General features: G+C 46.6%; 1 protein-coding gene across 1 annotated transcript; it reads right to left on the reverse strand.

Moving 5' to 3' along the window:
* Window positions 1-1,582: 1,582 nt before the first annotated feature.
* Window positions 1,583-6,956, reverse strand: LRATD2 (LRAT domain containing 2). The gene is made up of 2 exons (XM_071208025.1): window positions 6,784-6,956; window positions 1,583-6,505 (listed from the first exon to the last, which is right to left on the reverse strand). Exon 2 carries the CDS (start codon window positions 6,407-6,409, stop codon window positions 5,480-5,482), a length of 930 nt encoding a protein of 309 aa, XP_071064126.1. The 5' UTR covers window positions 6,410-6,505; window positions 6,784-6,956; the 3' UTR covers window positions 1,583-5,479.
* Between the last annotated feature and the right edge of the window lie 19,461 nt (window positions 6,957-26,417).

Here is a 26,417-nt window from a genome sequence, read left to right on the forward strand (position 1 = left end):
GACCCTGTACATTGTCTTCCTAGCCTCTATCACCAAAAAGCTCCTCATGAATTTCTTTTACAAGTTATCTGCCTTACCTATTCGATAACTTTACCTATTAGGATGGAAGTTATGTGAGGAGGGAAACTAGGGGTTTCTTCGTATGTTAGGCACTGGAATTGCCAAAGTGCCCAAGTACTTGGTATTAGTTAACATTCTTTCCTCCGTGATCCTTCCTACCTTATTTAACCGATTACTCCACTGGGGTACACTTCACATTCCCATTTCATGCCAGTTTTCTAACTCCAATTAAACCTACATATATGTTTATTAGAATACCTACCAATCAGAAGCACATTACAGGGCCACCATTTATTATTATTCCTCTTATATGTGTGAAATTGTTTATCTCATAGAAACAAGCTCAGGGCAAGGACCATCTCTCAAGCTTTTAATTTAAATTTTTTTTTTTTTTTACCCATTGGGACGTAGGCCCTTCATAAATACTCCATGCCTTTTACTGATTGCAAATGCAGGCACTAGCCAGATTGTTGCATCCAGTCTGCAGGTAAAATTGCTGTTTTTGTGTAATAAGCAGTTCTGCTAGTAAATTTAGCACAAGGAAATAGGCGCTTTTCTGCACGCATTCTCTGCCTGTTCATTTCGGAGTTTCTTTTAAACTCTTCCAAGCATGTTATTTCCTACACTGAGCAAACTCAGTCAGTCCACTTAGGAGAAATAGCAACAGCTGTCTCCACCAAAATCACCCAGGAATAAATGCACATTCTCTATTAGGTTCCCCTCCCCCTACTTCCTTGTGTATGCAATAAGAACCACGATAAATTAGATTAAGACTCTGACTCTAGGGAGAAATGGCTGCATTGCCACCTGGGCTCTTTTAACCTTCAGCACCAAACTTACTTTCCTAAAATTCTCACAGGACAAACCCTGTGCTTTGAACTACACAGGATGGTGGCAGCAGCTTCAGGTCCAGGCCTGGCCAAAATCAGTGGCTTTCCAAGCCCTGGTTCCAGATGGCCACATCTGTTCCTGTAGCAATAGCCAGCATGTGCATCCCGAATCACACTGACAGTACCTTGTGATCACATTCACCCTCCTCTTAAATGATGGGAACGCCTCGCCCCACCTTGTCTCCAACTCTTGTGACTATTTTAGATGCAACAGGGGTTACGTAGTACCAAAGTTTCCCAGTGTAGATTCCAAATGCATGGTTTCCAGAAACTTCTCCATTGATTCTGAAAAATCAATGTATATGAAAATTTATATTCATAAAACATTTTTCATGAACACTGATGATAGACTAGAAGTTATAGGCAATTAATTCCACACTGCACAGAGGGTTTTTGAGTCACTGGACTAATTCATCAAAATGTTTACTTATGGTGGAGGGGTGATGCATGGGAATTCTGCATGTTATGCATGATTGTTTTGTAAGCTCACAACTTCTCTCAATAAATTTTTAAAAATTAAACTTAAAAAAATGTTTACTGAGCAATGCAAAGGTAATACTCAACTAATATTCTCAGAGAAATCATAAGTTGGGCGTTTGAATTTGAACCAAAAATGGCAGAAAACAATAATGTAAATTCAGTTAACTCTAACATGTTTTATTGGAAACACTTCTACCATCTTTTTCAGAAGAATTAGACAGGTTTTATTTTAATAAGACATACAGTGAATAGGAAATAGTTTAAAAGATATCATCAATCTTTTATTTAACTAAGCATGGCCCTTCATTTTGAAGGAAATGGTAAAATTTCAAATCGGAACTTCCTTCTCAAGAAGCGCAATAAGAACAGTGATTTAACAGTCTTCAACAAAAATAAAGTTTACCCAATTCTTGGGAAAATAAAATGTATGTGGTATTTATCCTGCTAGTCAATGTAATTCTCCATGGATTACAATTATTATAGCCAAGAACAAAACAACACAGTAAATTGAATAAACCAGTCGTTTATAGTTACCCTGATTTTTTTTTTTAATTTCTCAAATGTAACTCTTCAAACAAACCCATTCAATGACCATAATCACACTAGGTTTTAATTTATAAAAAAATGGTTAGACAAGCACAGTCTTCAACACAGTGGATTCCATTTTGTTAAAAATAGAAAACAAGTAGTCCTTAAATTTTCTTAGCTCTCCATAGCATATGTGATATAAAATTAAAAGTTTTGCTTGCAAAAATATGTTTCCACATAGTTGCGGTGTTGTCTAGTGGTGCCTCTGAGGCCAACAGCACCAAAGACATGAGATGTTTAACCACTGATATGTCCTTTTTCATAAAAACTAAACATTTCCTTAAAGGTCTGCAGTAAAGTCTTCTGCTAGGCATTTATTTCAGTGCTACAAAGTCATTTTTAAGTGGGTTAAAAGCTACAAAAAAAGGATGAGTCCCTTCAATACAAAAAGGTGTGTTGTGAAGTTTGTGGACTCCTTTGACATACATAAGCAGTCTCAATAAAATATTTGCTCAAGTAAGAAAATAGAATTTGTTGGATTTCATTTAGCATACGTTCCAGTTGGGTATCCTGCTTATCCCTGCCAGAGCTTCTGAAGAACTTAGAATCCATCTCTCTTTCAAAGAGCATCAGTAATTCACAGTACAAAACAGTTCTAAAGTTTTATTCCTAAGAAGAAACAAATTATTACATATATGTATTTTTTTTTAAAGTGCGAGGTGTAGCCATGGCCAGGACATTAAAGTCTCTTATCCACAACACTGCCATCTTGAGGAAAAAAAAAACACAAAAAAACCCGAGTTGATTCCATTCCCCCTTCCTTGGAGCCTTCACAGGTTTGTTGTTGCTTTAAGTATTATAAGCCTAAGAAAACTTTCAGTGGAATCACTAAGTATTATATATTTCACACCTCTGGTACCCTGTAGAAATGCCTGCATTTTATTGGAATGCAGCATCTAGAGTAGGTCTCTATTTCTAGTCTATTTTCCAGTCCTGTTATTAAAAAAAAAAAAAAAAAAAAACTCTTCTCATTTGGGGGCAAAGCGAGGGGGCCGGCAAGAGAGCTGGCAAGGCCATAGCTGAGGGCAGTGGGCAGTGCTGTTGGCTTCCTCCTGCCCGCCGCCTGCACGTCGGTCATTCTGCTCACAGGTCACTACTGGGAAGCCCAACAGAAAATCGAAATCTACTGGGTACAGGAGGTTCTTCTAAATGTCTTTATCCATGTTTAACTCGCCCCATTTTCCCATGAGCAAGTGAACATAAATACAAAGCTATGAGATTATTAAATGTGGACACTAGACAGACCAAGCATCTACATTTCCAACAAAAGATTTATTTTCCTCCGAAGTCCCACACCAGGCCTCGGGCATGTAGTTGGATCTTTTAACAACCGAAGTGATAGGACCTGGTTTGGTGATAACTGTAAGGCAGGGAACACGGCTAATGCCCTTGTAATTAAAAGATTTCATTTTGAGGTGTTACTAAGCTCGAGTCTTTTAAAAATTATGGCCTTCACTTCAGAATTTGGAAAAAGGAAGTATATAAGAAAAATCATGTGGACTGTGATTCGGGGTCTCCAGGCCAGGAGCCTAAGGATGGCCGTGGTTGTGAGACCCTCAAGAACTATTCTATTCCAACTTTTAAGAATTAGGTCACAGAATGACTTGTACAGTGCAGTCTATTATGAGTTCTAAGACGACAAAAAAAAAAACCTCAAAAGTTTACTCAATTTGAGATTGCATTAGCAAGCCAATGTGCCAAAGCATTCTGAAATCGACAGCACACGTCATTCAAAAGTTCAAAGGACGAAAGACCGCAGGTGGTAACATTTTTTAAAGCCTTAGAGCAGGAGTTCTGAACAAGGGGTCCATGAGCTTGAACTGAAATTCCAAAACACATTATTCTTGTGGGGACATGTTGGTGCAGGTGTGATAATTTATTAAACAATACACAGTATAGTATGGACTTAGTAAGGGGTCTGTGGCTTTCACCTGACTGGTGAAGGGGACAGTGGAACAACAAAGGTTAAGAACCCCTGCCTTATAGTAAGGCAAATAATAGCTCACTAGCAGAGGCAAGTTAGTATCAGCTCAGCCTGCCCCTAAAAGACCCCCAAATCACCATCCAGTGCAATAGGACTATTACCAGATTCGGTGCTAACTACACCAGGTGGCATTTCGGATTCATGTCACCCCCTTTTAAATGAGAAAGCTCAACTAAAGGGGTGTTTTCAGAGCAACACGGAGACTGCTGCAGTTTAACCAGACTTCTGCATATTGAATTAAAGGGCATCAAATGGAGCTAGCAAAACAAGTATCCTACCATTGAAATTGGCTTGGAGCCTAAGATTTCAGCAGCAGAAAAGTGGGGTGGGGGAGCCAGGCAGGGAATGGAAAAGAGAAATTACAGGATCCCCACCAAAACCTTACCTTTTAAGAAGGGGTTTGCTCCTGTTCACTGATGAGAAAGGGAGCTTGATTGGGAGGTGGGGGGGGCGGATTTACCTGATTCCTGCCAGGGCAGCCATGCTTGGCTGCTTTGGTAGTGGGTACTTCACCGAGTGGCACCAGCCAACCCCATCTGTGACCAGCGAATGAACACAGCCCAGCGGGTTTAATTAGATCGGTGACACAAAAGGCTATTCCCTTCTTTGATAACAAATAATGCAGCTATAAGTGTCTACAGCAGCAGGCTAGAAACAAAGGCAGCAGAACAGAACCTTAATTGAATCCTTTCCCTTCCTGGCCCGTGACAATGATTTACTTGTAACCTGGGAAGGGGAGGGTGGAGCAGAAAGGAGAAGGCGACTCTCGCTACCCGGCAGCTCCAGAAGACGAATGACCACGGGGTGTGGGGGAGGGAGTAGCAAAGTCTTTGTTTGTAACTCCAGTTTACTCAACTATTTGTTACCCTTAATAAGGGGCAGCTTGGCTTTGGTCTGCCGCTTGCCCGAAAGCCTCCTCGGCCCCGCACCCCCAGGAAACCCATAAAATAAATCACCCAGCCTCCCGGATCCCACGCAGAGCTCCGTGGGGGAGGCAGATAAGTAGCTCTCCTCACAGGCCCAGCAGCTCTGGCCTTTGCACCAGGCACTCAGGAAACCCGGGGGCATGGGGGAGCGGGGGAAGGCTGTGGCAGGCAGCGGTATCCCAGGGCCGAACTTTTATCTCCATTCCCGCGGGGGCGAGACGGTCTACTCTGAACCCAGGTTCTCGAGGAATTAAACCACCAGGGAAATCCACAATCTTGCTCCATGAAAAAGAAAACAGACTGTGGGGGTGGAAAGGAAATTGCTCACCCCCGCCCAGGGTACTCCCACCTGCTCCCTCTGCCTCCCTCCTCCACCCCGGACCAAAATGACAAGCTCAAGCCGCAGCCGGCCTCGCATTTCACCAACTCTTCCTTTTCCAGACGGCCCACAAGCCCAGACAGAGGTCCAGAACGTAGCAGAGTTGGGAGGGCGCGAGGAAGGGGCAGCGGCTTGCGGCAGAGAGCTCCCCTTCCTGCTCAATGCTGGCCCGTCAGTGCGCCACCGCCTCGCTGTCCTCCTCGGAGCCAGGCGCGGAGCGCCATATGGGGGACGGCGTAGTCCGCGCGGCGTCGCCGTCGCCCTCGTCTGGCTCGGCCGGGTGCAGGTGCGTGGCGAGCTCCTGCAGCACGGCGGCGCGCCCAATCTGGTCGTTGCGCCGCTTCTCCATGATCAGGTCTTCCAGGCTCTGGAACTCGAGCGTGTGGCTGCGCTGCGCCGAGAGCTGGATCTGCAACCGGTAGGGCTGCTTGCCGATGCGCAGCTCGCCGCCGATCTTGAACTCGCGCTTGCCGTAGCGGCACCAGGCGGCGAAGCTCTCGGAGTTGCGCCAGCTCAGCTCGCGCTCCTTGGCGCCCACGTGAGCCAGCGCGTTGCGCACCACGGCGCTGGGGCTCAGCGGCTTGTAGCGGTACAGCTCGTTGACCACGCGGCCGCGCCGGCCCTGGCTCGCGTCCGTCAGGAAGCTGTTGCTCACCTCCAGCCGGTGCAGGTGCACCACCTGGAAGTTGCCCACGTACACGGCCCAGTGCGGGTACTGCGCCTGCGACACAAACTCCACCAGGTCGCCCGGCTTGCACTTGTTGAGCAGGTTCTCGGGCGTGTAGGTGCTCAGCGCCTCTGAGCCGGGCGCGAAGCTCTTCTGGTAGATGCACTCGTCGCGGTAGAACACCGAGCACTCCACTTCGTGCAGCCGCGGATCGTAGGGCTGCAGGGGTGGCAGCTGCGGCCCGTCCCCGCCGTCGGGCAAGCCGCCGCCCTCGGGCCCCTGGGGTGGCGGCTGCGGCTCCACGTCCTCGTCGTCATTGGAGAAGATGTAGGAGACGCCGATGCGGGGGCCGTCGTCCCGGTCCACGCCGGTCGGGTCCGCCGTGGGAACTTCCTTGTAACTTAGATGGGTCAGCTTCTCCACCTGGTTGCCCATCACGCTGCGGACACCGATTCACGCCGCCGGGAGGGGAGAAAGCGAAATTGCCACTGGGGTCATTGGCACAAGTCCCTGGACTGGGGCTGGGGCCACCTGTTGGGAGAAAAAGGCAAGAAGCTATGCAGGGACCTCTCCGGGCCGAGGGAGGTTTGGTTTTCCAAGGCGGAAGAAAGACTGGCAGTCGGACCCCTGGAGCCATTTTCGAGGGGTGGGCTCGGGGAACGCCAGCTTCCCCTCGTTTCTGCCCCGGTAGGTCACGGTCACGGGCAACCTGGCAACTCCAGCGGCTCTCCCCGCCCCCAGCCCTTCGCCGGGCCCGGGCGAAAGCCCATTGCATCAGCACCTCTGGCGGCTTCCTTTTGCGCCCTTACCTGCCAAGTCCCGGCAGGAGGAGGGAAGGAAAGAGAAAGTTTACAACAGTCCCCCCTGCTTCACTCCCCCTCCCACCCAGGAACCACAGCCAGCCCCTGGGACGCACGCCCCCCGCGCCTCGGTCCCGAGGGAAGGGGCGAAAAGCCCCAAACCGCGGCCCGAGCAGGTGAGTCACCCTACCTGGCTCACCTGCGGCGCTTCCTCCTCCCCGCTCGGCCGCCCCGCCCCCGCCCTCGGGCTCGGATTACCTGCGCAAACTCACCCGCCGCGAGGCGGAGGCCGTCGGGAACCCGGAGGGGCCCCGCGCCGCACCCCGAGACCTCTACGGCGAGTTGGCGGGTGCCGGCGCCGCGCTCCCCGCTCTCCCGGCGCGGGCGGCAGCGAGGCTGGGCAGGCGGGAGCGCCGCATGCCGTCCCCCCGCGGCCCCGCAGCGCCCGCGGCTCGGGGGTGGAGGGCAGTCCCGGGTCGCCCCGCGCCCCCGCCCTTCCGCCGGGGCTGCCGCTTCCCCTCTCGGCTCCCTCGGGAGGTGGGGCGCGAGGAGGAGAGCGAGGCGGCCTCCCTGGCCCGCAGCGGCCGCCCCGGCTCGGCCCGGCGAGCAACAAGCGCCGGAGCGGGAGGGACGGGATTGTAGATCCGGCTCCGGGCTCCCGGGGCGGGAGCGCAGCCCCTAGCATTTAAAGAGACAGGCGCCCGCTCTCGGAGCCCCGGACTTTCCCACTTGGCGCCGAGCCTCAGGGATCCCCGCCCTCGCCCCGCCCACCCGGGCGGCTGAGCGCGGCCCGGGCCACGCCCCCGGGCCTGAGCGAGTTTAAATCCCGCTGGTAACTAACCCGCGGGGCGGGCTGGGTCGTGTCCCCGCGTGCCTGGCCTTCTTAGAGCAAGGCCTTGCTGGGGTCCTCGCTTCTGACCCAGTTCGTACTTGCCCGAGCCTTGGCTTTAAGACGTTGGAAGGCAAACGCCACCTGCCAACGTAGAGCTGAGGGAACCGGCGTTTGGTGCTTGTTCCTTTCCCCCTTCGCCTGTTCTTTCCAAGTCGCTAAGGCGGGAGGACCAGTCATTAGGGACTTTTGGCGCTTTTCCTTTCCTGGAAAGTACTTCTTGCCCGAAAGGTCCCAGGAGAGGACTCTATAGGGACAACCCGAGAATTGTTTCTTTTTCGAGATACTTCCACAAGAGTACTGTGAACCTTTAGGGTAGGAAAAAGAATAATCCAGAGGAAATAGCGTGACACAGAATGCAGAGTTAGTTACTGGCGGGCTTCCGAGACCAGCGTTCCGTTTATTAGACGTCCCTCGAAGTTAGCACAAAGTTGATTTCATAACCTCCGCTGTTTCCAGCGAGGTAGCGATTCGTTAGGTAGGGAGAGAAATCCTTCTTCTGTGGCTGTTTTTTGGGGGGCGGGGCTGTAGGATTGCCTAATTGTCCTTAAATTAGAAACAAATTAGCCGATGCCCCTGGACGAATTTACTTCCTCCTGCCTTTGAGAAGGAAGAGATAGCAGGGGAGGATTGCCTGCCTGTTAACCTCCAGCAAGAGATGATCGCACCTCCCCCCCCCCCCCCCACCCCCTTGCTGCTTTCCTTTCTTCTCACCTAAGCTGTAAGCTATCAGAGAGACTTGAAATTTGTTTTTTTAATGGGGTGGGGGATGGTGGTGGTGGCGGCGGGTTGACCGGCTCCTCTTACAAAGAGAGCTTAGGCACTAACTGGAAGCACCCAAACTAACTTGGGGAGAATTGAGAATGCGACAAACATCTTCTCTAGTGTGTTCTGTGACTGTTTCTTTTCTTCTTCTTTTTTTTTTTTTTTTTTTTTTTAAGATTTATGTATTTATTTCTCCAACTCCTCTACTTGTTTGCACTTGCTGTTCATCTTTTTAGGAGACACTGGGAGTTGAACCCTGGACCTCCCATGTGAGAGGGAAGCACCCAATCATTTGAACCACCTCTATGCCCTGCTAATTGCATCTCTCAGTGTGTGCCCTTGATGTGTCTCTTTCTAACATCAGCTTGCTGTCTTGATGGTCTTCTTTAGGTGGCACCGGGAACCAAACTGGGACCTCCATGTGGCAGGTGGGAACCCAGCTGCTTGAGCCACATCTGCTTCCTATGACTGTTTCTTTTGACTGGATTTTTCCAGATAACACTATTATTTATTCAGTGTGTATACCAACCAGTGGAAACAGGAATATACTAACACTACTGTGATCCTTTTTGGTTTGGGGAGAAAAAAAAATCAATCTACTTATGTACTTTTGAGCCTGAACAATCAATATTGGCAGTGCTGTGATGGAAGTTAGTCCTTCAGCAAGCCTAAGATCACAGCAGAAGTTAGATCAAAAAGAGTTTAGTGTGCCCACCATGCAGATTAAATTAAAATATTTTCAGGCTGCCCCTAGGCACATGTGACCTGGGAGTCCCCCCTACACCTTTCCTAACGTGTGTTCTGGAAGCTGCTGTTGCCTTAATAAGATCCCTCACTACCACGTGAGCTCACGTAGGTCTGTGCTTTGCAGAGAAGCAGTAGGCTTAGATAGAGAATGGCGGGTCAATCCCCGTCTGCCAGAGTGGGAAACTCTGCTGCCTCAGCCTCTGCTTCTAGGTGGTACTGGCTGGGTTGACTGGGAACAGGAGACTCTGTAGGAGGACACACTCATATCACAGTTTGCTGCCAGACATTCTGGGGCAAAGATCTAATGGACGAGGAAATGGCACCTGTTTGTCTAGGTGTGTGTCCAGTTGTCCTGAGTAGCCCTACTTGGGTCTTCAATAGAGGCTCAACACAATTTCTTGAACTGCCCGACCATGAAGTCTCAGAGGGAACAGGCACTGAGGCATCTTTATATCCAAATACCTGGCACTTAGTAGGTGCTCAATCAGTGCTTGTTAAAGTGAGTGAAGACATGATGCCTTCCCATTGTCTCCCTTCTCTGGAGCTTCTTACTGCCTGTCTAAGGCTCGACCTCCATTTGCTCAGCCAGATTAGCACTGGGCCAGGTGCCCAGACACGATTTATTTACCTGGAATAATTGTTTAGTAAAGTTTAATTAGTTGTCAACAATTTGAAAGCATGGGACATTTCACATAAAATTCCAGGTTTCCCACATCACTCAAAAAAATCTGAAGATATGAGAACAACAGGCCCACATTCCAGGATGGCAGCAAAGAGCTGGAGGTAAGAGGGAGTCGCCTTGTAGGTGTCTTCTCTGGCTTGCCCCACACCCTGTCCTACCTACCACCTACCCAGGTCCCTTGACTGGCCTGGGGGCCTCTGTGTTGGCCACCTCTGAGGTCTGATATCGACACTGTGCATTTTATCACATTGATTACATGTAATTTGTTACTTGATCACTTACCTTCTGGTATTATTCTTTAATCCATGTATATAAAATATGTCCTCTGGAGAGAAAACATGATTCAAACTATATTTCCCAAAGACAGACAAGGTGTCTGCAAGCCTTATTCACCATTCATTCATTCAACACATATGACAGGCACTGAGCTAAGTTTTGCAGATATTCAATGTTCCCATGAAGCTTAGGGTAGTAGGGGAGACAGGGAAATAAATAGGCTTCTTAGGAAGGTGAGACATCCTGCAGGAAAGGAAGGTAGAGGGTGCTGATGGGGTCAAGCAAAACTTCCAGTCATGTGGTGCACAGACGAGTGACAAAGTGCCTGCCCTCAGGGGTCTTGGACTAGTGGACACAACACAACTCTAAAATTAATAACTGCCACTTGATTATTTTATAAAGGAGAAGGCTAAGTGGCTTTTCCTAGTTGAGAAGTGGGAAGATCACACAAGTCCGTTTAATTCACTTCATTGTCAATAGAGACAGACCGATTGTACAATATTTAACAAGTATTGCAGTATTTGGTTTTACTGGGCTCTAAGGAGGCAGCTGAGGATGCAATGAAACCTCCCCACTCTTGTGGCAATGACATGTTGATGGTAGGAGAGGAATGATAAATAAGTAAACAAATAAGAATTTCCGAGATGTGATAAGGGCCAGGAAGATTATAAAATAGGGCAGTGGGATTGAGTAGCCATTGCTGAGGAGAGGGCAGGGAAGGCGGATAGCAGGCTGTAGATTAGATAGCAAGGAAGGGCTCCTGAGTAAGGGAACTTGAGCTGAGACTAGAAGGATGAGAAGGGGTCAGCCTAGGCTTCCCAAGACAAGGAAAACAGGAAGCAAAGATCCCAGCTGGGAAGGAACTCGGAGGCGGGGGCGGGGGCGGGGGCGGGGGGGGGGGGGCATTTGGGAAAAGGGAAAGAGATGGGTGTGGTTAGAACTCAGTGGGTGAGAAGGACTGCGAGAGGGGACGAGTTAGAGAGGTGGGCAAGCTTTGGGGTTTTAAGGCAGTCCCTCTGACCACCCTGTGGGAAATGGAACCTGAAGGAGTGAAAAAAGCAGGTCCTGCAGAGGGCCAGGCTGCATCGAGGAAAAAATTCCAGGAGCCCTGCCTGGCGGGCAAAGGATAATGCCTTCCCCTGGAACAGTCACTGAAGAAGGAAAAGCTTGTTGGATTTGGCTTCTTCGCCATACTGTAGCTTCATCCCCGCAGCAGTGGCCCAGGCATCCCATCCCACACCTCCTCCTCAGAGGAGACACTCAATAAAAACAAACTGTGTTGAATGCCAGTTAGTCACTCTTGTGATATTCCTGCCCAGACCTGTGGGAATAATTGAGAATTGATGTTTCTACCTGACACGCCATCGGCCCTGACTCTGCAGGTAAGATAGAAAAATCGCTTCAAATCGTTCACTCCAAGAATGTACAAGACAAGAGCACAAGGGCAGAAGTATCTGATTAGGCAACCTGGAACTCTGCATGTTTCCTGGCCTGGGCAGCAGACAGCTGAGAGAGTTTGCTGGAAAACAAGTTTCCTCCACATGCTCCATTCACTGGGAAACGCCCAGACTCACCTGCACCTGTTACTTGGCTGGGGTTTTACTAGTCTCGGGAGGTTTTGGGTGGTGTAGAATTGAACCAGATGACTTTGAGGCAGATCACCTGGGTTGGAGTCCCAGTTTGCTGGCTTCATGACCTTGGAGAAGCGTCTTTTGTGCCCTGGGGCCTCATTTCCTAAAGTGCAGCTGATGCTGATATTTCCTCACTTGCCAATCCTCTCGAATGAGACAGGGTGTGCGGAAATGGACCTTGCAAGCCATAAAGGCTTTGTAGAGGGTAGGCATTATTCACAGCCCATACAAGAGCCAGATGATTAAAATATGGGGAGTGCCAGGTGTGCTGTGGGTGTCGCCTTATTAAATCACACCAGTCCTGCTATTTACATTTCCCAGACAAGAATCTAAAAGTCTAGGGAGGGCCATCTCAGTTTTGCCCAGTGCACGTGGGAGAGACTGGATCAAAGTCAAATCTGGCTGGCTCCAAGTTGGCTTTTCACATTGTGCCAAGCTGCCTGAGACTTACCAGCATAGACGTTGGTTTGCTCATCCAGAACCTGGCAGGTGTGAGGACCTAGGGGCTGGTAGATCTGCTCGGTGAGGCTGACCAACTTGTCCAGGGCCCATTCCAATTTCAGCTCTGAAAGTGCCACGTTCCGGGCAAACCAGGGCCATCCGCCACCCCATTGGGGTGTTGCCCGTCGTGGTCATTGCTCTCCATGGACCAGGGCCTTTCTGAGGATGGAATTGTGAGGGGAGAGGGGCAAGTGTTTTAGTGCAGACCTCCCTCTCACAGTGGGACCCCATCTTCAGATGAGGTTAACAGACAGGGCCATCCAGTAGAAGAGGCAAAAGGTGGTTTAGATCCGATTTTAGCTTTTTAAATTTTTTTTCCTACAGTAGGTGAGGAATGGGTCTGTGTCCTGGGTGAGAGGTGCTATGCTAGTGTGTGGCTGCCTCCCTTCACCCTCCCCACCTGCCTTTCTTTTTTTTTTTTAGATTTATTTTTTTTTTATTTATTTAATTCCCCTCCCCTCCCCTCCCCCGGTTGTCTGTGTCTTTTTGCTGTGTCTTGTTTCTTTGTCCACTTCTGTTGTCGTCAGCCGCACGGGAAGTGTGGGCGGCGCCATGCCTCGGCAGGCTGCACTTTCTTTCGCGCTGGGCAGCTCTCCTTACGGGTGCACTCCTTGCGCGTGGGGCTCCCCTACACGGGGGACACCCCTGTGTAGCACAGCACTCCTTGCGTGCATCACCACTGCGCATGGGCCAGCTCCACATGGGTCAAGAAGGGCCAGCTCCACACGGGTCAAGGAGGCCCAGGGCTTGAACCGCGGGCCTCCCATGTGGTAGACGGACGCCCTAACCACTGGGCCAAAGTCCGTTTCCCTCCACCTGCCTTTCTTTGTATTTGAAGCCTGCATGAAGAGCTTTGCACTTTAGGTGAACTGTTACTAGACCTTCAGATTACTGAAAAAGAGCAGAGGCTGCTGAGCCTTCACCTTGGCTTCTCTCTTTTTTTTTGCCCTCAGATGCCCAGAGCAGACTCCCTGTATGGGTGGGGGTGGCAAGGCAATGCCCCCAGAAGGGGCTGCAGCTGTAGCCCACCCTAAACCATCAGCTCCCCACCCATCAGTCCTGTGGCTGAGATGTCTTGGGGGAGCTTTGAATCCTTTCCTGGCAGAGGGCACACCAGGGGGAAGGCAAGGAGGCCTGTCCCTCCCTGAGGCTGGCTGTCTTAGGAGGCACCTGACACCATATGGTTGATGTTGAGCCCGAGTTTGATTTGTGCTCAGAGTCTGAGCTTGTAGCTGGGCTCTTGCAGGAGCCTCATGAAAGATGCATTCCACCAGGCGGTTCCAGGGGAGAGAGCGGTTTAAATTATAGCTCTACAAATCCAAATATTGGCATATCTGCAAATCCAAATGTAGGGATTAAAAAAAAAATCCATATTCTAAGATTCCTATTTTTGCACTTGTGTGAGATATTCAAAGAGGAGATGAGGCTGTCAATAATGAGGGTGGCTTGGGCGGAGCAAACCCTACATCCTCTGCTTTTTTTGGGAAAAGCATGCTTCTCCCCTGCTTCCAGGGAAGAAGAACTCCGGTCTGAGAGAGGAAGACAGCAATTGTTCAGCATGGATTTCTGCAGGATAGGTTAGGGGGATCAGTCACCCAGGATGTGGGGCACAGTACCCAACAAACCTGGTTTGTCAAATCCTATCTGGGGAAGTGGATGTGGCTCAAGTGACTGAGCTCCTGCCTACCACACAAGAAGTCCCAGGTTCAGTTCCCTGTGCCTCCTAAAGAAGAGAAGTGAGACAGCAAGCTTATGTAACAAGATGGCACAACAAAGAGACAAAAGGAGGAAAACACAATGAGAACACAACAAAGCAGAGGTGGCTCAAGTGATTAGGCGTCTCCCTCCCACATGGGAGGTCCCTGGTTTGGTTTCTTGCCTCCTAAAAAGACAAGCACACAAGGAACAGACACAGCAAGTGCAAAACAGTTAGGGAGAGGGGGAGAAATAAATGAATAAATAAATCTTTTTTTTAAAAAAAGCCCTACCTGCATTCCTCAAACCACTTCCAAGCTTGGGGCCATGGGATCACCTTGGAGTCTCGTCCACTGCCTGATTCACATCACAGTAGCTCCCAGAGACACAGTGGGACTGTGAGTCACTCCCAGTTGCTCCACTGCTCAAAACCCTCCACAAGGGAGCAGATATGGCTAAAGCAGTTGAGTGCCTACTTTCCACATGGACGTCCCTGGTTTGGTTTCTGGTGCCACCTGAAAAACCAAACCAAACCAACAATGAGAAAACCATCTCACGGGAGCCAACTGGCTCAGTGGTTGAGTGCCAGATTCCCACATACACGGTCGCAGGTTCAATCCTGGCACCGGTACCTCAAAAGAAACAAACAAATAAAAAACCCTCCATGGCTCCCCATCTCCCTCAGAGAAGGGCCAAACTCCCTACAAGAGGCTCCAAGGCCTTGCCTGGTCTGCCTCCTCACACCCCCACACCTCTCTCCTCACCCCTGCTGTCCCTCTCCTCGCTCACACCTCCAGACACACTGTGCCCCCCCCTTTGCTGGCCCTCCCCCACGGCCCAGGTTAACATAGGTATGTTCACTCCCAAATTCTAGCTTGTGCTGTCCAACATAGTAGCTACTAGACTTATATGGGTATTGAGCAACCGAAAGGTAGCCGGTCCAAATTGAAATGTGTCGTCAATGTAAAATATGCACTAATTTCTAACTTAGTAAAATAAAAAGTGAAATACCTTAATAATTTTTTCATATTGATTCCATGTTAAAATAATTATATTTTGAAACTACTGGGTAAAATAAAATATATTCTTAAAGTTAATGTATTAGGCAGAGGATGCTGATGCAAAGTACCAGAAGTCCATTGGCTTTTGTAGAGGGTATTTATTTGGGGTAGAAGCTGACAGTTACCAGGCCCTAAAGAGTCCAACTCAAGTATTGTTCTCACCAAAGATGGCTGCCAATTTCTGCAAGGGTTCAGCCTTGCTCTTCCTCTAAAAGCTCCATGGTCCTAGCTTCCTCCAATCTGGCATAGGGCTCTTTTCTTTCTAAGCTGAGCTGCTCTGGTAGCTTCCTAAGATCTGCTGTGAATTATTAGGCAAATGACTCAGCTCTCTCTGGGGAGTTCTGTGCTACTTGGGCCCCCTTCTTCACTGTGTCTTGAGTGAGGCCCATTTATATAGTCCACCAAGGGGGCAGGGACGCAACCCTGGCCACACCCTATTGTTGTGGTCTAATCGAATCCCTAATCTCAATTTAATCAAGTAAAAGTAAAACCTTTGAATTTAATGCAATCAAAGGGTATCACACCCAGAGGAACAGACCAGTTTACAAATAAAATCTTTACCTCTTTTTGGAATTCACAAATAATATCAAATTGCCACGGTTAATATCACTTGTTTCTTGTTGCTTTTTTAAAAATGTGACTAAAATAAAATTTAAAATTACAAACGTAGTTTGCATTTTTGGCTCACATTATTATTCTATTGGACAGCACTGTTTTGGCTATTTCCATTCCACCTTGTACCCCCACCCTCAAGTATATTACCTCTTGTCCTCAGGGGCAAGAGCACAGTGACTTGGCAGTAGGAAAATAAGATAACCTGTAACAGTGAAACTATTAAGGATAGAAGCAAAGGCATGCAGATGGCATCGAGTCTCAAAGGAATTGGACATACCTAAGAATGAATGTCTCTCTCTAGCGGAGGGTGAGTCTCCATAAGAAGCAAAGGGAAGATCCAAGGGGGCTCCAGGAATAATGGGTCTTTAGCACCTTCTAATGAAGCCGATTCCTTCATGCATAAACTCAGAGTTGGGCCTGTGAAGTAAGACGTCTTCTTTACAGTACGATGGGAGTTGAATGAGTCTGGCTGTCACAAACCCAGCTTGCCTACCGTTAGCATGGTCCAGCATGCCTCCACTCCCTGTCCACTGAGCAAGCTTCCTAGGGTCATTCGACTGCCCAGGTAGATTTGCCCATAGAGAATACAAGTTGGCCTGAAAACGACATTCCTTTTGTAAATCATTAAGCTGGTGCTATGCATCTGACTCTGTGGAGCTAGGCTAATGTGAACCTCCACTTTCAGTTGGCTGACAAAGTTGGGTTTCTGAGCCTGCAAGCTCGAATTCTCAGACGATGGAGAATTCGTGAAGGTGGTAATAAACAAGCCAACAACTAACATTTGTTGAGTGCTTACCATATCCCACCATTCTTCTAAGTGTATTAACTTGTTGTAGAAGTAGAGAGAAGTTCAATTATTTGTGTATAGAGAGGCCAGGACTCAGGAATGATTTTGAGAAGGAAAAATGATTTATTGACAGTCTGCTATACTCGGGAGTTTTCTGTTTCAAACCCGAGCCCTGAACCAGAATTTTGCGTTCCTTTTATGCAGAGAGGAAGGGCCAAATGTTTCTTTTGTTTCAATGCTCAATAGGCTTGAATTAGTATATATCTTCCACATCCTAGATAAGCTTTTAGCATAGACTTTATACATTCTAGATAAGCTTTTAGCACATTTGGTTTGCGGTTTCCCTGAATATTTAAAGTTTATAGAGTTTGCATTGATAAACTGTTTCCCTGGCCTGGAGTCATTGCCATGATCACCAAGGGCAGGACTGTAGCCTCTTACTGTCCCATAGCCACAAGTCAGGACACAGACAGCTTACGTTATCCACAAAGAGACAACAGCCTCCCACCCATAGCCCACATCAAACTCATTTGTATTCTCATATCTATTAACTCATTTAATCCTCATCTATTAATTGAGTTTTATTATTATCCCCATTTTACAGATGAAGAAACAGAGGCACAGAGTATTTAAGCACCTTGCCCATGGCCACACAGCTAAGTGAGTTGCAGAGCCAAGTTTTAGACATAAGGCAGCACAATAGGAGTGGAGGTGACCTCCAGCGGCCCACCTGGCACAGACAGCGTTCAATATGGCTGATTCCTTTGTCTTTGTACTCCACATTCCTCTTTGTCTCCTCTGTAGTTGAGAAAACAATCACCTTTGCACCCGTGCATTCACCTGACTCATTGTTTTAGTTTGCTAAAGGGTGCCTGCTGGGAGAAATATGCCAGAAATGGGTTGGCTTTTATAATGGGAATTTATGAGGCTAACGCTTACAGTTCTGAGGCTGTGAAAATGTCCAAATCCAGGCATCAGTGGAGATGCTGTCTCACCAAAGATTGGCTGCTGGTGATTCTGGGCTTCTTCCACATGGCAAGGCACAGGGAGGCATCTGCCTCACTTCTGGGTCTCTTTCTTCTCCACCGGGCCTCTTTTCTCCAGAAAGCTGTGGGTTTTATGGTCCCTCTCCTCTGGGCTTGTCTTTGCAGCCTCAAGTTGCTCTGTGGGCCTAACCTCTTGGGGGCCTTTTTCTGAGTCTCCATGCTCCACTGCTCCCAGGCAACCTTTTTTCAGTATCCTGCCACTTTTTTCCTGTGTGTCTCTGCTTTCAGTTTTCCATTTATAAGACTCCAGCAAGAGGGCCAAGACCCATCCTGAGTCCTGCAATCCACTCAGAGGCCCTCAACTGAAGGCCACTCAAAAGGGTCCCCCACCCACAGGAATGGATTAGCCCTAGGGACGTGATTTTCTGGGATCCACCCAGCTTCAAACTGTCACACTCACCACCATCCTTCCAGCCTCATCTCCTGCTGCCCAGTCACCACCAATGCTCCAACTACACCAGAACCTGGTTTGTTCTCCATACCATGTTCATGATAGCATCAGGCCTTCACATGCCTGTTCTCACTCTTCACAGAGCCAAATCCTTCATGAAGCTAAGCCCTTGGAAGGGGCTTTGCTCACTGGCTTTACCACCCACACTTCCTCAGCCTCGTTGGTTTCCTACATGACACTTAGCACAATAGTGACTTTATTTGCTCACTTCCTCTCACTGCCTTTCTCTCCAGGAGAGCTGAGTTTGAAGTGCTGTACCCCATTGTCCAGTGTAGTGCCATGCATACCGGAGATGCTTAACAAATCCATGCTGTGTAAATGCATCCTTCTTTGGATTAGTCTGATATTCTCAATCAGGAGAGCGAGGGTGCTGCGCAAAGAGAACCTCCTCTTCAAGAAGTGATTTTGAGTTTCAAAATGCAAGTGTGTGCTCAGGTTCGCAAAACTGAAGATGGACTGTAGAATCAGGAGGAAAGTGACAAATGGAACTATAAATATGGGTCAAGGAGGAGGAAAAAAAAAGAAAAATATATTAAGGGCCTAAAAGAAGAACACATTCAAGAAAGGTATTTGCTAAAGTCTGTTGTGTTGGGGGATCAATTGCTCAATTTGGTGAATGAGTTATCTGAATGCATTGCATGAGTAGAGACAAGGTAGGCATCTTTCCCTTTGCAAGGTGAGGACTTGCCTTTGGACCAGCCTTGCCTTGGATGGGCCCTGCAGCCACGGCTGAATGTGCTACGTGGCACACTGCAGTTCAGCAGGACCCGCACATCCTTCTTGTGCACTGACGTCTTGCTGCACATCATCCTCACCTACTGTACAAAGAAGACAAAAGCACGACCCTTGCCCTCTAGGAACTCAGTGCTCTTATCACACCCACTAGCACCCAGTAGGTGTTCCGCAACGTTGTTGAAGTAATGGATAAAAGCCTGTATCAAATTAGACCTTTGCCTTAAGTACCCTAAAAGCAGTTGAGAATGCCAGAGAAAGGGATAGTCTTAACCAAAAGTATAGGTCTACAAGCTGAATTTTCTTAGCTTTTGTTAAGCGTAGCTATAAACCAGAGGAAGGATGTGTTCTGTCTCTGAAATAGTAGCAGCTAACAACCACTGATGCTTTACTCTGTGCCAGGTATTGTACTAACTGCTGGTAATCATTAGCTGGTTAACCTTCCTCCCAACCTCACAGAGCAGTACCATTGTTATGCTCATGCCCATTTTATAGCTGAGGAAAGTGAAACACTGGAAGGGCGTGCCCTCCAGTGTCTACCAAACACCCGGCTGCAAACCCAGGCAGGTCTGATTCTAAAGACTCTAAGTCCACTATCCTAGCACCTCTAGATTCCAACCACATTTGTCACAAGCAACAACAGGAAGAAGCTTCCTGATGAGGCAAAATGTAGCTCTTAAACTTTTTCTTTTCCCCTTCCTCGTCCTCTACGTAGGAAGCCCTAGGAGCTTCCTAAGATCCTAGGAAGGGAGCCCAAGGGTTTCAGAGGGGGTGCTTAAAATTTAGCATACTCATACTGATTTCAGGAAGAGACTGATAGAAAATGGCAATGCAGACAGAGAAGCATTGGATTCTTCTAGATTCTTAGCTATGATGCATAAAAGAATTTATGAACATGCCAGTTTAGTTAGGCCAGTAAGAAGAATTTATTTGGGAAATGGGAGAGAAAGACGGAAATACATACCGGGATTTGGTGCAGGCCCTCTATTCAGAGAGAGCGAGCTCTGCCTTATGTGATTACCTTTTAAACTTAATTATCCTACCGCCTTGCTGATGATAAGGGGATGGGCCGCAGTGCTTATTGGTTACCCTAATATAGCCTGTGCATTAATTCAAAATTATCTAATTCTGTATCCAAGTGTGCCTAGTTTCTAAAAAGCTGATTAAGTAATAGGACCCTATAGGCTTTAATTTTCAGAAAGGATGTAGACTGAATGTGTATTCAAAGCTACATCCAGATGGAATGTGGATGATATGTTAATTCAAGCTTACCTGGAATGTGGGTGATATGTTAATTCAAGCTTACCTGGAATGTGGGTGATATGTTAATTCAGGACCTATCTGGTAAACAAACACTTAAAATTCTAAGAAACTAACAAAGAAAAGTCCTTTTTTCATTAAAAGCACCTACATCCTCTGTATAAAAGAGACCCAGAAATCCTATTCATGGCTCGACTTTTTGGACAGGCGTCCCCAGAGCCTGGCCAGTCATTAATAAATTTTTCCTTCTCAAGAGTATTCCTGAGTCCTGATCTTCCATATGCAATCGATCGTTGAATCTCTTTGCTTCCACAACCCCACCTATGGTTGGGGCCAATGTGAGGAATTTTTGGAATATCTGGGGCCAAGGGGAGGTCCCAGAAAGAGAAACTGGGACTTCAAGGTTAAACTCAAGGTCCCAGTAAGGCCTTGCAGCCATGTTGTCTGATGGCCCGGTGTCTGTCAGTCATGTTGTGGGTCATCTTCTCCTCCATCACCCTGTTTTAACCTGGCTCAGCACTATTGGGGAAAATAACTGGAACTTTCTCTATCATTTAGCCCGGAGAGGAGGAATATAAAGAGAAATAACTGGAGGGCCCTGACTAATTTAACAAATGAATTTATTACAGTGGGAGGCACTGAGTCATTAGAGCTTTGGGGATAAGCCAACTAAGATAAATAAATTGGATTTCAGTGTGCTGTGCCTTTAGGCCCTTGAGCGTCACAGTGACCTGAACAGGGAGAGGTCTTCCATTTTGACAAGGTCAAAAACAATTCCCATTCTTACCCAGCAGCTCTCCCTCCCTTAGTGATTTACAAGTTCCTGCCGGAACTGACAGGGACTCGATTAGCAGTTCCCAGTGCAGTCCCCAGCCTTTTCTTCTCCATTGTCCACAAGCACTAGGGCTCCTGCCTCCTGAATCTTTAGGCAAATGACCTGCAGGCAGGATCTAACAGCTATTAACTAGAGATATTTGGGCCTTGAAGGGCCCCAGTTAACTGGATTTTTGCTTAACGGAAGGTTAAATAAAACCTGGCTTCCTACAGGCCTTGTTATGGAAAACAACTGTGTTAGCTCACTTACTAAGTTTCTGGAGTAGAATAAAAAACTAATTAACTTTTTTCTTGGTCATCAGGCATCTTGCAGTGCCTTGGGGCATTATTCTGTGTACAGGTTAGTATTGAAATTTAACTATCCCTGTAGGCTTTGTGAGAAACTGGTAAGGTTTTTTGTCTGAAATGCGTCTTCACTTCCCAGTGCCTAGCAAGGTGTTGGAAGCTTGTTTTCAAAAAAAAACTTCATGGAGTCAATGAATATCTAATATGAATTTATTTCTCAAAGCTTTTTTCCCTAATAATAACGGTACCTCTCTTCATTGATTGCTGTTGATTATGCCTGTTGGCATGCTAAATATGTTGCATATCATTCATTTGCATATCATTTGCACATCATTTCATCCTTATTACCACACAATGGGTGGGTTTTGTCTTGATTCTACAGATGAGGACTTGGAGCCTCAGGGAGATTCATTGTTGGGGCCAAAGTCCCAAAGCTAAGAAGTGACAGCCCAGAACTCACAGGTAGGTCTGAATGGACTCCCAGGCTCTTATTTGAGAGGTTTTGTGAATGGCAGTCTTCATCTGAAGGGAGAAGATGTGCAAGAACCCCCCTGCAACCCTAAGGAAGCGGAACTGCTAGGAAATGGGGTTTGAGGTGGGAGGCCCCATCCACCCACAAGGCAGCACGTGCTGTAGTACCCTAGTGTTTGCTCCAGGACCCTCCACCCCCTCTGTTAGGGAACCGGTGATTTTCACATTATCGGTAAGGAAGGACCAGGTTGTTTGTTAAAATTTCCAACTTTCTGTGGACTGATACTTTTATAAAATATCATAAATAAAAATTATTAGAGAAAAGAAAGAAAAAAACAGAAATGAAAAATTATTAGGAGAATGAAGTAAAAAATTAATGAAAGGCGTACAAGCCCCAATTTTTAAATTATTAGATTAAATAGAAATAAAATAACTATCAAATTGTTATAAAATTTCTAAAGGCTCCCGATTTCTGTACTGATTTCCCTGCGGACAGGCAACAAAGAACGAGTGACTCAACACTAAGCGGTGCTTATGTTATACACTTCGTAGCCCTGGGTTAATCCGAGCCTTGCTTCTCCAAGTGAGGTCCTTCAACCAGCAGCACTGACCTCGTCTGGGAGCTTATGGGACATGTCAGACCTCAGGATCTGCCCCCGCCTGCCGAATAAGAGGCTGCAGCTTAACAAGCTCACCAGGTGATACCTGGGCACATTAATATTTGGGAAGCGCTGATTTCCATCACAGGCTCTAAAGTCCACCCTCCTGTTTTAACCCAGCTCTATCTCTTACATCTGTGTGACCTTGGGCAGATAGCTTAACCTGCAGTGCTTCTGTTTCCTAGTTTTAATGGTACTCACCTCTCTGGGTTATTGTACACACCTGAACATGTGGAGGTAATGTATCTGGAGGGTAGAAGTCAAGTGAGAGTAGGTTATTCTTGGTGCCTTTGAAGCTTCGGCACCCAGGCCAAGGATGTTTACTTTGACCAGTAAACGATCCCTATGGATATGATGATATAAATTGATTTCTTGATATATATATATAGTTTTGTTTTGGTAAGTTAGTGTTATGGTGAATTTCCCCTCCCTCTGCCCAAATCATTTGGCACTGGGATACTCATGCCATTTAAATGGAAAACCCACTAGGGCAACTCCTGGCTCACTTGGGATCATCTTTCGGTATCTTCCTAAAAGGACAACTCAATAAGAGGCCATTAAAGGTGAGAAGTTCTGGTTTCAGGTTTTTGAGGAAAGATCTTACTGGGGCTTGCTGGATCATTCTGGCAGATGGAGCCACTGCAGTTCAGCTGGGAGAAAAAACACACCCCCCCCGGATGGTGGGATTTCCGTGGCAGCTGTGACTCTAGTTTTCTCTCATTTCTTCCATTGTCTATGCAGTCTCTAGTGAAACTGATGATCTATGATCATGGAGCCAGAAAAAGGAAGCAAAGAAAAGTGAATAGTCAGCCAAGCAGAAGTGTGCCAGAGATTTACGGGAGACCTACCTACAGATGCAGGGCTGCTGGATTTATAACAAGAGCTAGATAATTTGTTCCTGCATGCTAAGATAAGGGTAAACAAATTTCATGCTGTGATGTAAGCCCCTATTTGCGGAAGTCGGGAGTGATTCCCTGCCCTGTTGCTGAATTGCTTGCTCCACAAATTATCTTCAGGGGCTTATTTCTTGAAGACTTCATCTAGAGGTCACGCTGGGGACCAAGTATTAGAGGTAGAGGGACAAGTCTGGGTGCAGAGGAGGGGGGTTTGGGGGTTTCTCTGCATCTGGAAGTTCAGAAATAGAAGTGGCCACGGCACTGGCTATAGTGTTTGGAAAATCCTAGGGAGAAACTGGGTGACATCAAATAATTCTGTGTGATCCGAGGATGTGACTGAGGAAATACCAAGAAACAGAAACATGTGGGCCCATGTCAACCCACACTTGTCTTTGGCTCAGAAGCCTCACCCACCCTGCACCTGGTCTGTCCTCTATGTGCTACTGGAACTGACTTGTGCCTGTCTCCTCTGCCACATCTTCAACTTCTAGAGGAAGATGACAGTGTCTTGATAATCTTTGTACCCTTCATACATAAACATGCTCTACAGGAGCTGATGATATTTACTGAAACAAGACAGAATACCAGTACTCTTAGGGTGAGTCTATTTGAGAAATACAGGAATGGGACTTAAAATTTGGATAATTATCTTTACCCTATAAAATACACTATTAGATATTCTGCATGCATACTTTATCATCCTAATTAATCTATAATGCAGGAATTTTTAAAGATTTATTTTATTTATTTCTCTCCCCCCAATTGTTGTTTGCTCTCACTGTCTGTTCTTTGTGTCTATCTGTTGTACACTCTGTGTCTGTCCATCTTCTCCTTAGGAGGTGCCAGAAACTGAACCCAGGACCTCCCATGCGGGAGGTGCTCAGTTGCTTGAGCCACCTTCACTCCCTGCTTTGTTGTGTCTCTCACTGTGCTTCCTCTTTGTGTCTTCTTGTTGCATCAGCTCACTGTGTGAGCCCATTGCATCAGCCGGTGGGGTCAGCTCACTGTCTTGCTCGTCTTCTCTAGGAGGCACCAGGAACTGAACCTGGAGCCTCCCATGAGGTAGGTAGGTGCCCAAATGCTTGAGCCACATCCACTTCCCTGACACAGGTATTATTACCTCCACTTTACAGATATTGAAATGGAAGCTCCAGATCTAAGAAACTCAACCAAGAACACACAGATCCTATGTAGTGGATACAAGATTCACAGCCAGGAATATCAGGTATCCAACCCCGTGTAACCCAAGCTAATGCTAGAGTCCAGATTCCAGGATATTTTCTGTCCATGTTCCTTATGAGGAATGAAGGTCCCCTTAACTTATGACGGGGTCAGTTTTTATCCAGCTGTACAAAAGACAGAGAGTTGGACCAAGATCCCACAGGCTACTTGTTGACTGTCAGAAGTACAGAAGGAGGAGGTATCCTGCCAGGGAGACTGGCTTTGAGGCCTGAACAAAGATAGGTATGAGTCCCCAAAGAATTGGGATGTTGTACAAAGACTTGGGCATGACAGAAACGAACAGGGAGCCAGTCACAAGCACATGGATCTTGCAGAGGCAAATCACCCCAGGGACTAGAAGCTTATTCTAGGACTGATGAGTGACCAGGCTGAGTGAGATAGAGAACAGATGATCCCAAAAATGTCTGTGGTCACGCTCATGTGCAGGGTAAGGCAGGCTCACACACACACAGGCACCATCATCAGGAAAGCACCCATGTGTCGACAAGGATGCAGGATAAGATTCTCCTATTGTAAGAATATTGTAAATAGTACCATGAGAAGCCTTAGGTGTCCTTGACAAAGGACTTTGCAGGTTCCTAAAGTCCTTTATTAGTCTGTCTCCATGTTCTTGGTAAGGACAGTGTCTATAAGATATTACATTTTGTGGAAAACAGAGTGTAATTATATAGATATATAGATATATATCAAGCTTTTTCCATCCATAGACTATTAATGGAAGTTTATCTAAAAAAATTATTAAGAGTGGTAGCCTCTCAGTAGAGCTGGGAAAGAGAATTAATTTACATGACATCCTCTTTTATAATATTGAAATCTTTTAATCATGGACAAGGCTTCCCTTTTCAAAGCAATAAACTAAGACAAAGAGCCAATTTTGTCAAGTGTCTATTGTACACTCGGATGGTTCTGAATTGGTTCCTCTGGGGGAACGATTGTTTCTGAATGTGAGCTAATCCTTAGTGTATATATGATATGGTTAAAGTGTTGTTTAATGGTCCAATGGAAAGAAGGAAACTTCTGGAAGATTGTGGGATGTTGGAAGGATAGACAGTTTCTCCAGCCTAAGCTAGGAAAGGTCAGAGCTGCTAGTTAGGATTGACAAGTGTCAATAATTTCAACAAAGCAGTTACAAAATAAGCTGGACTCTTTATCCTGGTTCCTGGCCAAAACCAACGTATGTAAGAGTATGGGGAGATTTGAACTGGTTGTAAGAGCTTTTTTTTTATTTTTGAAAATCACGTGGCTTCATATACCAGGCATTGGTTGCAGGTCTAAGATGCAGACTTTAAGGAGAATCAGCTGATTATTTAGAATTCGCGCTGGGCTAGACAAAGGATAGATACTTTGCCAGTGTTATTCCATTTAATCCTTATGGAAATTCTATCAAATAATATCCCATTTTACTACTGAGGAAAGTAAGACCCTGAGAAGTTAGGAGTTAATCATCTGGCCCATGATCTCACAGCTAATACGGCAGAGTGGTGTATGTCTCTTTATAGCTTCTATGCCGTATCACATGCCATACCTAGCTTCCAGAGAGGTGGATAAAGTGAGTAGTGCACTGTAGACATTTCCTCCCTACACAAAATCAGAGTTTTGTAGTTAGGGGAAAAGGAGTGACTGGATATTAAGAATGCGCTTAATAATCATGCCATAGCAGCTTGGGCAAAATTGGAAGGATAGTGCCTTCAAGAGAAAGATAAGAATGGATTGACCTTAAAGAAATTGTATCAGTTAGCCTTTGCTGCATAACAAGTCACCCCAAAACTTAGTGACTTAAAACAACGAACATTTATTTGTTCTTAATTCTGTGGGCTGCCATGGTCTGTTCTCATCTGGGAGACACTGCTCCATGCGCTGTTGGTAGAGTTTGGACTTACATCTGTGACCTCAGCTGGATAGATGGGCCTTTTATCTCTACCTCGTTTTTCATCCTATAGTCACCTTCAACTAGTGGCAGGAAGGTCTCAGAGAGCAGCAAGTTATCTATGGTTTAGTGATTTTTTTTTTTAATTTTTATTTTTTTTTAATTTTTTTAAATTTTTTAAATTTTAAATTTTTAATTTTTTCCAAATTCTACTCAATTTATTCATTTTTTAAAAAATATTACATTCAAAA

Source organism: Dasypus novemcinctus, chromosome 14 (assembly GCF_030445035.2).
Source record: "Dasypus novemcinctus isolate mDasNov1 chromosome 14, mDasNov1.1.hap2, whole genome shotgun sequence".
NCBI classification, from domain to species: Eukaryota; Metazoa; Chordata; class Mammalia; order Cingulata; family Dasypodidae; genus Dasypus; species Dasypus novemcinctus.

Excerpts from the sequence above, each read along its gene's own strand:
- LRATD2 (XM_071208025.1), bottom strand. The coding sequence starts at position 6,409 with ATGGGCAACCAGGTGGAGAAGCTGACCCATCTAAGTTACAAGGAAGTT.